The 13,738-nt window shown below is 42.7% G+C and overlaps 1 protein-coding gene across 1 annotated transcript in view; it reads right to left on the reverse strand.

Annotated features, from left to right (window-relative positions):
- Nucleotides 1-13,738, reverse strand: part of LOC103912662 (von Willebrand factor D and EGF domain-containing protein-like) — a 266,632-nt gene that overhangs the window by 204,773 nt on the left and 48,121 nt on the right. Inside the window, exons 3-5 of the mRNA XM_009319021.1 lie at nt 11,522-11,750; nt 8,718-8,950; nt 584-673 (exon numbers count right to left, since the gene is read on the reverse strand). Coding sequence (XP_009317296.1) covers nt 584-673; nt 8,718-8,950; nt 11,522-11,750 — 552 coding nt within the window. The remainder of the gene's footprint in view (nt 1-583; nt 674-8,717; nt 8,951-11,521; nt 11,751-13,738) is intronic.

A 13,738-nucleotide genomic window follows, 5' to 3' on the forward strand; every position in this document is an offset into this window, starting at 1 on the left:
GGGAGGGACCCCACACTGGAGCAGGGGAAGAGTGTGAGGAGTCCTCCCCCTGAGGAGGAAGGAGCGGCAGAGACAACGTGTGATGAACTGACCCCAACCCCCATTCCCCGTCCCCCTGCGCCGCTCAGGGGGAGGAGGTAGAGAAAATCGGGAGTGAAGTTAAGCCTGGGAAGAAGGGAGGGGTGGGGGGAAGGTGTTTTAAGATTTGGTTTTATTTCCCATGATCCTACTCTGATTTGATTGGTAATAAATTAATTTCCCCAAGTCGAGTCTGTTTTGCCCGTGACGGTAACTGGTGAACCATCTCTCCCTGTCCTTATCTCGACCCACGAGTCTTTCGTTATATTTCTCTCCTCTGTCCAGCTGAGGAGGGGAGTGACAGAGCGGCTTTGGTGGGCACCGGGGTCAACCCACCACACCATATAATTTATTAAGACATTTTCTCAAAGTGAACATAAATGCAGCACTGGTTATGATGATCAAAGCTTATGTTTCTGTGTCTTGTTTTTCAGGGCATGTCAGATAATGTATAAATATTCCCTAGGGATATGCCAAGTCAGTAAATCAGGGCTATCAGCATTACCTTAATCCCAGCATAGAAACCTTTGCTCTCTTCAGGCAACGACTGCTGCTCAAGAGTGTCCCTTGTAAAAGCGGTGACAGTGCAAAAGACCTGTAATAAATAAACAGCATATGCTATAGCTTTTCTTGAAGAAAATTCATATAATTATGCATCTTCCTGTTGGTCAGAGTTGTTAACCCTTTTTTCTACTGTTGAAACATATTTTTGGGGTTTAATCTTTAAAAATGTTTATGCATAAATCTTGAGATTTGGAAGAATTTTTGACGCATTTAACAAGCAAAGAAACATGGTTTCTGTCTCAACAATTAGCAACACTGAATGCTTACAACGTGTTTTCTTCTGGAGTTTTTCAAGCACCTTGGTTAGTGATATTAACTCATTTTAGTGAGGGAGAATTACATTGTTCATGGACGTTACTGTCAGGATTAGGACATTAGCCCTTGGGATCCTAAACTTCAGTCTGTCCACCGCATCAAATATCCTCTCTCTGTACCATGTTTGTAAGCAGGTTTTTTTCACTTAAATTAGTTTGACAGTCATCCGGTCTCAGAAACTGTGTCAGCAGTATAAGAAGCTCCTTTTTTTTTTTTCCTATTGCATTATAAAAGACGATGCAGATGTGCCTACAGGGTTTTTATTGTAAAAAGAAAAAAAAATCCCCCCAAAACAAAAAACTCCACCAAACAGAATGTACCAGGCCATTTATGTTTTATTCCTAGCACAGGCACGCAACCTTTATCTCTGCTGAGCCCGCACACCATCTGCCATCTTAATGTTTCATTGGTTTCAGAAAACCCAAACTGCTAACATCATTTCTAGGATCATAAGATTAAACTACAGAAATTTTCCTTAAAGCAAACGACAATAGGCTCTGAAACTGTAGTTCTGAATTTTTTTTTTTTTGGCCTTTTCTCGGAAATGAAGTAACAGATTGTGACATACTAAATCAATTCCAAATAGTCAGATGGCATATTTATAGCTACTGCCTTTTTTAAGCCTCAAGTAACCCACGAGGAGGAATCAGACCAATCTAATTTATTTTCCATTGTGATAAACTCCTTTGGACGGATTTCCCAGCACCACCTACCAGCCGTGCTCCTCTCGGTAGCTCTAACCTGCCGGCTCAGGCATGACCCTCATCAGCAAAACAGGCTCAAAACCAGGATATTCCCAGATTCATATGGTCGTGTGGGCATGAGTTGCATAGCACTCTGGAATATTTCTTTTACCACCCTAAAAATCCCTCTTCATTATCATCAAGTCATGAGTTTCCTCCAAACTGAAGAATCCTCTTTCCTAACTCATTTGCGCACAATGAAAATGCCCCATCGGCCATACGGCGTCATTTGTATGGCTATGGGAAAAATCAGGTGTTTTCTGTGCTCTTCAGGTGGATCATTTCCAGTCCAGCTCAGTCCCAGGTTTATGTGCCTTTTGGACCATTTTTACCTTCATAAAGTTTCTCACTCTTTTGCTGGCAGCTCCAGCCACTTTGGCCCAGTGAAAATGGTGTTATTTTTTCCGTTCGCTAGATGGAAGCTTTGACGTTGCACTGGGTGTACTGGGGGAAAAAAACCCACAGGCCTCACAGAGATACTTTACAGTTAAAATTCCTCAGATACTTCGTAGTTAGCCAGTTTGCCTCCAAAGGAGAACAAGTTGTTGTCTCCTCAATAAGCCCCTGTTATCATTAGATATTTATTATCTCCAAGCATTCCCTAAAAGCTCATATTCAGCTTACAAAGTTTTCAAAAAAGTTCTTCTGCTGGGAAGGCAAAAGGTGAGCATTGATCTTCCTCCTGCTGCTTTTCCTACAGCTGCCACGGGAAGAGTCTGCAAAATCGGGATCTGACAAGGCGGTGACAACAGAGAAAGAGTTCAGGTAACGTATATTCCCCCTAGTGAAAAAAAAACCAAACCAATGATCCCCTTGCAGAGCTCATTGAGCAAATCCAATGCAGCTGCATTGCAGATACTATATTTACACTTGCCGGGCTGTTTGCACTTTTGGCTTTGATGCTTTTTACCAAAAATATTCACGGGGAGACGTCCCTCTGAGTATGCCGTGTGGAGCGTTCCTGCCAAGGGAGCTGTAATGAAAGGCAGCAGGGTCATGCACGAGGTTGCCTGGCGCTGACGGAGGCGTCTCCTGGTGATCTTCCCCCAGGTGACATCCTGGGAAATGTCAGAACCCAGCCTCATTCCCTGCAAGCATTGTATTTTCTCACATATATATTTTAGAGGGATATTTTATTGATAAAACACTGAACACCAAAATCAAAAATTACTCCGTAACAATACACTGAGATATTCTTAGACTATCAGTCTGTTCCAGTTCTATCTTCAGGGCTTTTGGAGATTAGCACGAACTTTGCAAATTTGAAATGTACGGACAGCCATCATGAGTTACATTTTATTTCTGTCTTTTATATCATTCCTCCCCTTGTAGTGCCTTTACCTTGCTAGGTGCACACTTCACTTCACAATCAGCAGATATGTTCATTGGCTACTGAGCTACAGGTTGACAGTTTGTCACATAATTATTATGATAGTCACTCCGAGGAGGTTTTTTTGCCTTCAGCTAAATACTGGCTCTTTTTCTCCAGTTCAGCAATCAACTTTTTCTTTCTCTTCTTCCCCTCCCCCATCTCAGGATGCAGCCTTTTTAAAGCAAAGAGATAAAAGCATAACTGACAGCAGTATGCTGATGGCTGTGACAGGTTAGGCAGTATTTTTCCGCAAACTCATTGGATCTGTTAAAAAAAATCAAATTATAATTTTTCATCGTCCCTTTTTAAAGGGACGGAAGTGTAAGGGTGCCCTTGGACAGGATGATCAGATTGCTTCTGGATGTGGGCTGCTCCCTTTCCCCCGTGCACCAACAGATCTTCCCATAGGGCAGAAAACTACCTTTAGGCACAAAATTCTCATAGAAAAAGTCCCTGGTAGCTAAGAATTTTCTCCTTTCCTGTGTGTTGGAGCAGATTTCTGCCCTTACGTGGAATCAAACAGATTCCTTCCCACTTTGCTGTGAACCCTGTGAGCAGCATATTTTGCTAAAAGCAGAATTCAGTCATTAATTTGGTGAGGGATGGGTAGCTCTGGGAAAAAACTTTGGGAGAGTATTTTAATCCTAGGACCTGTCACCATCTCTGGCAAATTTCCCTCTAACAACTTGCACATCAAAATGTGGGTTTTCTTCAGAGCTCTCAGGATCCAAAGCTCCCCCAAATCATTTGTTTATAGTCATTTCGAACATAAAACCTCCTCCAATTTCACCCTTTTCTGTGCCCCAAATTACTTCTGAATGTAGTGCAGGGATCATCTGTGGCAGCTTGAGCATGTAGTGAGAGACATGGGGTCGAGGGCAGAGACAGAAAAGCTCAAAGAAAGTCGCATTCACGTTTGTTGCCATCTTCAAAGGCGGCACGTGCAGAGGCGGGGGGGCGGAGGGGGATGCTTGCTGGCGCATCCAGCATGGCCATGCCTCCAGTTTCATCAGCCTCTCCCAGCCGTGCTCAGATAAGGGGTTGGGTTCCCAAAGGCAAAACAGGAGATACTTGTGTTTTGTGCTCAAAACCCATCCCTGCTCTTCAGTCAGGTACCTGTGAAGGCTCCTAGGTTTGCCAGATAAATTTGGGAGTTCTCAGAAAGCCCAACCTCAGCTGTATGCTTCTCAAAGCACCGGCAGAAATGGTGCCACCACCCATCTCAACAGCGTCCCAGGGGCAATGGCACTTGTCCTCAAAATAGGGAGAGCTGGCAGATGGGAGTACTGGGTTTGGGTCTGCCCATCAGGACCGCTCGCATGTTTTACCTAAAACAGTCACCAGAGAAAATAAGCAAATGCACGTGCCGGTCCCTGGCTGTGGTCCCTGCTTCCTCTCCTAGTGCAGCCTACACCCTGGGGGTGGGATGTTCCATTGGGAAGGGCAGGACATGCACCTAACTCACAGCTGGGAGGACCAGCTACCCATTTCCCATCTCTTCAGCAAGCACTCCAGCTGTATTGTAGTGCCAGAGGCCCCACAGTGACAACAGCAATGGCTTAAAGTTGAAATATTTACTTTTACTGGTAGCAATCTTTCAAAGACTACATACAGCCCCATACATCTGAGTAGAACTTGAAGGTCTAGATTAAAAAGTAGATGGAGGCACTTTCCTGACCCAGACATCCAATCTCCTGAGAAGTGTGGGAATTCAGGGATGCTGCTCCGCACAGTAATTTATGTTAGCCACCTGCGGGAAGCTCCCTTCTCAACATACGGTACCATTTAGGAACACCCACTTCTTCCCATTCACTGGGCAGGGAAGGCTGCGTGCTGCTCGTAAGGTGCAGGTGCCCAAGCTGCGGGTGATTGACTCTATTAGCTCCAGGACTGGATCTACCCTCCTAGCTACATCACCCGTGTCAAAAGGCAGGCTGGGGCTGCAAGGGTAAGAGTCATTCAGTCACACTTATAGCTTGCAGGTGAAGGGTTGGGCAGGGAATCGATCATGCCAGGGGAAAGGGTGTCTCGCGATCGCTATCAAGGCCTCCGAGCTGCCGTTGCCTGCTCTATTAAACACTAATGGGCTGGGGTTAGAAAAGCCTCGAGGATTTGCTCTGTTGGGAGCTGGGGAGTGTGCGCGGGAGGGAGCTGTGGTTTACAGCCTTGATGAAAAGAGCAAAGGATGAGCAGAGCTGAAGGATGGCATTTCTAGGGAAGCCAGGAGGAAAAAAAATAGTTCTCATTAGCTCGAAGAAATGATCTGGCTGTAGGTATTTGCAGAAAGGGGTAGGAACAAAGTCCCTGGAAAGGCTTTCCAGAAGGCTTAGCAGGAAGGGGAAAGCAGGGAGAATCTGACTTTGAGTTAATTAATAATCTAGACCTTAAAGCTTTTGAACCCAAACCACTCCCTGTGATGGGCTCTTGGCTGCAGAAGGGAGGGAGCTGGTGCAGCAGCATGACCTGACACTGCGGGAATTCCAGCTCTAGTTACTCTGCTACTCGTTATATATAAAGAAGGCAGCTCTTTCCAGTTGCCAAATGGCCAAACAGTATGTAGAGGCTGACTGTAGGTCAACTACTAAGGAAAGTAATTTTCCCGGGGTAGTAGTGAGGTGTCTTATCAGCTGCAGAGTTTTGCTCATCATTTATCTGACCCTGTCTGCTTTAAAATCTCTGTCCAAGACCACCCAGAGCTCTGTTTCTGCGCAGATGCTCCTAATTTTCTACCTGAAGGTTGAGAAAGAAATTGTAAACTCAGGTGTGACCTACAAATAGGCAAGTCTTCCTATTTCTGTTGTTGATTTTGTCAAGTCCAGTGGTTGAGATGGGATTAGTATTTAAGCAGGGGGAAATTACACTCCTCTTCCCTTGTGAGTGAAAATTAGTTATTTTCTATACTGAGGCACTAATTTACAGTCGTTTTGGCTGGGGCATATTCTTCTGCTGTTGCAGAGTGCCACGTGAAACAGCCACTTCTAGCACAGAGCTCAGAAAGGCCAGTTTTACTTAAACATTTTTATTTTACAATGTGCATCATAGATTATGCATGGTGGCAATTGCTCCTCACCGTATGAACTTTTGGATTGCTGTGCTGAGCAAAATCTGCGTGGTTTTCTTCTAAACACCTTTCTTTCTTAGCATAAATCATTACTCACAGTGTGCCGCTATAACTTATAGATGGCTGTGCCTTAAGGAATGAAATGACCTCTGTCACTATCACATAAATAAGGCTTAGGAATGCCAGGATTTTCATATCAGATGGAGTAGGCTTCTTTCAGTGTTTATATAGAAATAGCAGTATGTTATAGATTTATTTAAGGCTGCAATAGTTTTGCGGATATTATGCTGCCAACATTACTATCTGAAATAACAAAATTGGAGCCCAAAGATGGGGGAGAAAAGCACACATGATGGCTATTAAAAAATAACTGGTTGTTTAGTCAATACAAGTTCAGAAATGTTGGCCAGTAAATCTCAATTCTTCTCTAAGATTTGATTGCGTATTAAAATATATCAATAGATATTCTGTTATGTGACTAACCTATTACCTGGAGACTTTTTGACAGATAAAAAATAGCGTAGATATCAATCACCTAAAAGGTGATTAAAAAAAAATCTTCTCCTTGGCTGTAGTTTTTTTTTATCAAGAAATGAACGGAGAAGATGCTGATTTCAGGCTATAAAAACATTGAGACCAAATTCAGGCTACATGTAGGTAGACGAAGAGTAGGTTAAAAAAAGCGAGCGGTTTTCAAAACGCTACAAATTCTGCATCCTGGGGGACAAATTCTGATCTGAATGTCATCCACGTTGCCCTGGCAGTGCACAGCCATGGGGATGCTACCACTGGGCTGTGCACGGAGAAGGGGAAAGAGAACCAGACAGTGGCTCCCATTTGTTGTTTCCTCTCTAATATGGCCTTTATCAGTGGGGACCTGGCCTCCCTTCAAAGCTGCCTGAGAAAAAAGCCTTCCGCCTGCATTTTTTCTGGGTGGGTGGAAGGTTACTAACTGCCTCTGTGTGGCTGAGTTTGGTCCCCGGGGTCTGACTCTACCTTTAGTGGCACCACCTTTCCTTTGAGGTAGTATGGTACTAACATTTACTAAGTTGCTTCAGATTTACTCCCCTGGAGGTGAAAGGAGAGTCTGCCCCTTTGTGACTCTTGTTAGTCACCCAGAGTGGGATGGCAAATGTGGTGAAAGGCTTTTTTTAGTCTTTATTATGTAAAACTGAATTCCCAGTTACAGCTGAGGCTTCATTGCTTGGTTTTCACCAGTGATGATTTATGGATAATTATAATTAGTCAAATAGGCCATGAAGACATTTAAAAAAATCTAGCAAGGAAGAGAATGTTCTAGTCTCACTGAACCCACTAAATTAAACATGTGGGTTTCAGCAGAGGACAAAGAAGGACTTACTGAAAACTTAATATAATAAAAATGGTCTTATAAAGATTTGGTGATGCTACTAGTTAACAGAACTATATTTTCTCTGAATCCCTCAGGATTGTTAAAACTAGATTTGAAGTGATTGCAAGCAAAATTATTTTGATGAAAATATCTCTTCATAACACAAACTTGTCTTAAACTGACAGAATTGTCTGCCTCATGTTATAATATAAGTGAGGGCAGCATCAATCAGATTCTGAACTCAGGAGGCATAATTACGAGGAGAAATAAGAAAAAACTATCTATCTAGGTTGTGCTACTGTTATAAATGACTCATCCTTTCAAGAATTGGAAGAAGCTTATTCACATTTCTTAAATATCTTAAATATCTTAAAGAAGAGCTGCAAAATGCCAAGACTATTTCCAACCTACTTTTAACGCAAGGCCATTATCCCTGTTTATTCTTTCAGTTCATTGCAGCATCACTAATGGCTCTCTGCCTATAAAAGTTATGAACCTAATTTAACTTTAAAAGTCTTGTTTCTGCACCATGAAAGGCCATGAATTCATACACAAGTCAATTTTTTTCACATCTTGTATTGGTTTCTCTTTTGTTGTTGTTGTTGAAATGAGATCTGTGTTGCTATGTAAGCCATCAAATATACTTCTTAAAGATTGTTTTGTAATGAACTCTATCTTTCAGTATGCTATTGAACCAAGAATTTGGAATCAGAGAGGCAGAACACCATGAAAAAGACCATAAAATAAACCTCCCTCTATTTTAAAATGTACCGTCTTTCTTTTCTATTAAAAGATGTTATTGTGTCTCTGGTCCATGAGTATAAAAATTACTGAGTGCATATAGTTGAGTCTGCCTCTACTGCAAATTCTTGCTGCTGCAAGATACAAAAAAATACTAAGCAAAAATTGGCTCGGGCACATGTGCCTACTACTCATACCAACTTCATGGCATTCAAGCTGTAAAGTAAGTGCAAATATTCAAGTTGCCTTTAGAAAATAGTAAAATGGATAGCTTCTGTGGACTCACTGCAATTCAAAGAAAGTTACAGATCCTGAATCTGGTAAATGCTATTTAATAATCCAGTTGTGAAACAGTTTCAGTATTTTTTTCTGCAGTAGTTGTAAGTATAATGAGTGAGGAGCAGCGCTAATAAAAACACAACAAAGATTTAAGAAAAGGATTTGATCCCCCGGAGCGTTTGACCTTTTATGCTGAAGGCAGGGCGGCATTACCGTGTCTCCCAATTTGAGATTTACGCCGTTCATCTCGACGTAGGAAAATGACTGCAGGGTGGCGTCGCGCTGAATCTGCTCTTTCTTGCCAGGGGTGGACAGGCGCGACCAGACCACCATGTACTGTAGCGGCAGCTTTGAGGAGGGGCGGCTGAAAGTGCACTTCAGGTGGACGCGACCTTGCACAAGCTCGGGAGTTATCACTGGTTGCAAAGCCAGGCTTGTGAGTTTGTCTGGAAGAAGAAAACAAAAGAAGGATGTAGCACAAAATGTTATTTTAATATTACAGTTGTTCACACAACAAAGAGATTTCCATATAACTAAACATGGGAGAAACGCTACATTTTATATTCTTGTGATTTGATTATTAACTATGCAAGCAAGAAAATTTATTTCATACAAAATGCAAAAATTGCTAATTGTGTACTGAATACCCATTGTTGTTATAATATTGGACTGCTTTTTGTGTGGGAGTTTTTTTTATTTTGCAGTAAGAGAAATGTTATTGAAATGAAGCACTCAGATTAACACAAATTAATTACTTTGGCAAAGGACATCAGCTTTGTATTCCCCTGAAGCACAGCCTTTTGACCCAAGTTTTGCAATAAGTACAGAAGAGATATGAGAAGTCATCATGTTGCAGAGGTAAACTGACTCTCAGAGAGCACCCAGCCCATATTGCCATGCTGTGAAGATCCTCTCCAGGCTGTTCTGGGATATACCTAGGCTGAGTCCGCTCAATATAGTCTCCCTCTGCCCAGAATAATGCCATTGCTTTAAAAATACAGCCTGCTTTCTATAAGCTTCAACAAGTAGTAAAGTCTGAAACTTTTCTTCCTGTTAAACTCACCTAGAAAGTAGAAACAAAGACATGTATAATACTGTAGGGTGATGTTCTTTCATCTCTAGAGACCCAGACTCAAATGGAACATGAAGCTGGTTCAGATGCGTTGAAAGGATAAATTAAGAAACTTTTTTGGAGGAGTGTAGAAGATATTATGGAAGCCCAAGAGAATAAGGTATGAGGCTGTTACAGCAGAATGAAGAACCAGTATGTTAACATCTGCCCGGGGCAAATAACAAGAGGTAAGAAACAGAAACAAGTTACTGAAAATATGAATAAGGGCCGGTTGTTTATACCCTTTTCTCTTTTGTTTCTAAGGGAAGCTGCCTCAAACTGTGGCTCACATCATGACTTTCTGCAGGAAATTATTCCAGAAGGACAAAGTTAGGTGATCAGCTCGTGGGAGGATGTGAGCAGAATTGCAAGCACGTACGCTGCTTTTCCCAGCCGTGTCCTTCCTGCCAAGCTATGAAGCCTTAAATTCATTTTGTTTTGCAGCTAAGATGTGCTGACTAGTGTCCTGTTCCCGAGCCTCCAGCAGATGGGGCTGGGGGATGGACCCCGGCAAGAAGCCGTGACGGTGCCAGCTGGGCCCGGCTCTGGGGCTGCATAGAGGCTCCTGTGGTGCAATGTTCACGGCTGAATTTAATACAGTGAGTTAACAACCCCCAGTAAAAACCCTCAGCTTTGGGTGTTTTCCATCCTATACAACCTCAAGACAAGAAGTTAGAGACTTGGGAGAGCTGGACCTCACTGAAATGCCTAGGGAAAAAGGTGAAAGCTTCAACAGCAGTGGTAAGAAAAAGGCAGAAGGTCGCTGGTTTGGGATAGATGGGAAGGGATAAACTTTCTTTTATGAAAAATGCAGGCAGATTTACGTTACTAAACAGGTATGGATCAACAGAAAGGACAAAACTAATCACCCAAAATGTATTGGTAAAAAAATTCTTCGAACAAGGGTGGTGGAAATCTTATAGTTTAAAAAAAGCCAAGGTTAAAGTGAAAAATGACTGTATTCAGTTAAAAAGTAATTTCTGAGAAAGAATCATGCAAATTAAAGAGCAGTTTCTTTTGTTTTAGTGGATTTTTTAAAAATTTCAAGTAGTGAATTAATCTCACTTTCTTTGAGCCTTTTTTCCTCCCTCTTCTTCATATGGGAATGTTAAAATATTGATAAAGATAAGAAAATAGGTATCTCTCACTTTAAAATTTATTTAAGCTTGAATTTTGCCTGATTGAAAGGTGATAACCCTACTTTCTCAGTGTGTCATGTCTCTGTCCAAAAAGGCTGAAAGGGAAGTATAAAGGTAGTTTTTTCCTTTTGAGAAAGAGCTGTCTTTCTTGACTAAATCTATATGCACCTGAACATGCTCCAAAGTTCAGAAGGTTTAACTGAGTGAGCAATTGCTTTCTGCTATTCCTTTGTTTCCTAGCTACCGAAGAGAGGTTAGAGCTCTTGTAGTAGGCTGAAAATTATTTCTGACGAGAGTAATTCTATAAATGTCATGAAAAAGATGTTATCAGTTTGGGGTTTTTTTCCTTGCAGAGTTTCAGAATTACCTTTTTGGGGGGTATACTGGATTATTGAAGATAAGAACAGACCTTAGATGCAGTATCCTGGATACAGCGCCTCAATAAAACCGAGATGCCTCCGCTCACTAGCTGTGCAACTTCAAGCCACAGTGGAGCCAAAGACAGTAGGAAAGGTTACACGTGAACTGTAACCAAGCAAAGAACACTTCAGTAATACACACCAGATTACATTTTGTGCTGGTAATAATAGCTATTCCTCAGGAACACCTTGGACCGCCGCTGATTTATTTTCTACATGGTCTGCATCTTACTGGGAGAGATGCTTGACTCGCAAGGTCACCGAGATGTGTGTTGCAATACCAGGACCTTTGAACACACAGCCAGAGAGACATATGCAATCTTATTGATAAATACTACTGATCCTCACCTTCTGCACAGTAGCCCATGCATCCTTGAGTAGGCTGCAGGAGGTACACAAAGAATTCGCCGCAGTTCCTGACGGCAATGGGTATCCGAAACAAGCAGCAGTCCTTGGTGCCCCCGAAGAAGACCTGCCAGGTAGCACAGGCCGTGAGCCGCTTGCTCTCGCCGGGAACCGGCAGGGATTCAGACTTCAGCGACAGCCACACCGGAGCTTGTGTCCCGCATTTATTCATCTGAGGATGCACATGAAAGAAACTGTTTACAGCAAATGCAGTAGGGTTCTGCGGAGAATCATTACACTCCAAGGCTTTGAGTGTGGTGCACTTGGAGGGTCAGCGAAAAAGCTGTGCAGGTGGGCATGAAAATGTCTTGCTCAGTTTAGAGAGGTGACTTGACACAGATAAAATTCTCAAAGAACACAATAACTGGATTGCAAAGTATTTTCCTCTCTTTTTGGTTGGTTTGTATGAAAAAGTTGAAAGCATGGAAACAGGCTAGATCCCTTCTCTGGGAAGCACACTTTGGGCCAGGCCAGCTGGCCATTCCCATCCATGCTTCATCTGTGGCAGAAGAAAGCAAAGGCTGGCAGAGCACAGAGGGTCAAGAAGATGTTAGGTTGACCTCGAAGCAAGACCCTGCTATGCTCAGGGCATCACACACCAGCACCTTCATCCAAAACAGCTACAGCTTGAGCTGCCGTTGTCCTGACAGCTTCTGCCCTACCCCTCCAGCATGTACTGGACACTTCTTTGGGGCTTGAGCTTCTCCCTCATTCTTGAAGGGAAATACATATGCAGGATATACATGATTTGATCAAATTCTCTGGGGTTTTTGACCTTCACGTTTCTACCTATTAACAGCTTCCACTAAATCCCTGAATCCCCCAAACACAGGAAATCCCAAAGCAAAAGGGGTTGGTCCTAAATGGCTTAAAGTACAGCATTTTGAGTCGTGGCTGGGAGAGGCTGCACCAGGTTTACCTTTCCCAACTTACAGATGGATGTTCAGGCATCTCAGATCTGAATTGCCCTCTGTACCTGCCAGGCTCTTCCCACTGACTAAAGGGACATGATTATCCAAAGCTGTCTTTAATTTAAGCACCTCAGTGATAAGATTAAGCATAATCTGAGCCTAATAAAATATACACAGCCAATTACAATGGTAACTTCTTATTCTGTGCCATTACCTATCATCTGCCAATATTGAAAGCATTCAGATATTTGAGCTAAGGTTTGAAAATTATTATCAAACACTGACAATAATTTACTCTCAGATATCAGTCATATTCTGTGGAGCGTGACTGCTGCCGTTGCTTTGCATTTCTTCAGCCAGCAATAGTGAACTATCTCTAATAGTCCCACTCTGGGGACATGCTTCCTCCTGGTGCTATATACATTTGGCTATATATCACGTTGAAAAAAAACAACCCACCGTTATTTTGCATTGGCTCAGGTTTCCTGTTTCACTTTTTAAGATCAAAAGTGGTTTGTGACAGCAGGGGAAGCGGTGAAAGTCAAAGGATAAATTTATTAACTCGCGTGCCAGTGCCCTCCTGTAGTTCGAATTCTACCTGGGAGCTATACAAGCCAGAAAGCAGGGATGGGGGAGTGGGGGCTGCACACCCAGAAAAAGAAAGGTATTTGAAGAAAATAAAACATATGGCATGACACGGTCTGATTTACATTTGGAGCTAGTTATTGTCGGGCTTCTAAAAACAAGGATTCCAGAGAGACACCATTAAAATTGTCCAAAGTCTTTTTTCCCCCCAAGATATGCGGCAGCAGCCGAGCAGAGGGGCTGACCCTGCCTTCCCGTTCAGGTGCCCGTGTCCCCAGCATCCCTGCGGAAGGCGCTGGGGCTTGCCCAGTGCAGCAGGTCCCCGGGGAGGAACAGTGTGCCGGCAGTGTGCTAGAGAAGGAGAAGAGGAGATCAACATGAAAATGCTTTTACGTAGAGTTTTAGATGAATCCCTTCCCTTCCTTTATTTAAAAGCCATGTTGTGTGTATTTTAGGGGATTTGTTCTGTTTATTTATTTACAGCTTTAAGGGACACTGGTGCTTTCTGTGCTGGACAAAATGCAGAGGTCGGGAATTTCTTGTATCCTGGTGAACTTCTGACCTAGAGAACGAGATCTGATGTGAAGTAATGTGCTTCCAAAGCACGTTTGTGAGCATACACTTGTAATGACACAGAAGAGTGGAGCAAACACTATCCAGAGAA

This window comes from Pygoscelis adeliae, unplaced genomic scaffold, assembly GCF_000699105.1.
Source record: "Pygoscelis adeliae isolate BGI_AS28 unplaced genomic scaffold, ASM69910v1 Scaffold222, whole genome shotgun sequence".
Taxonomy (NCBI): domain Eukaryota; kingdom Metazoa; phylum Chordata; class Aves; order Sphenisciformes; family Spheniscidae; genus Pygoscelis; species Pygoscelis adeliae.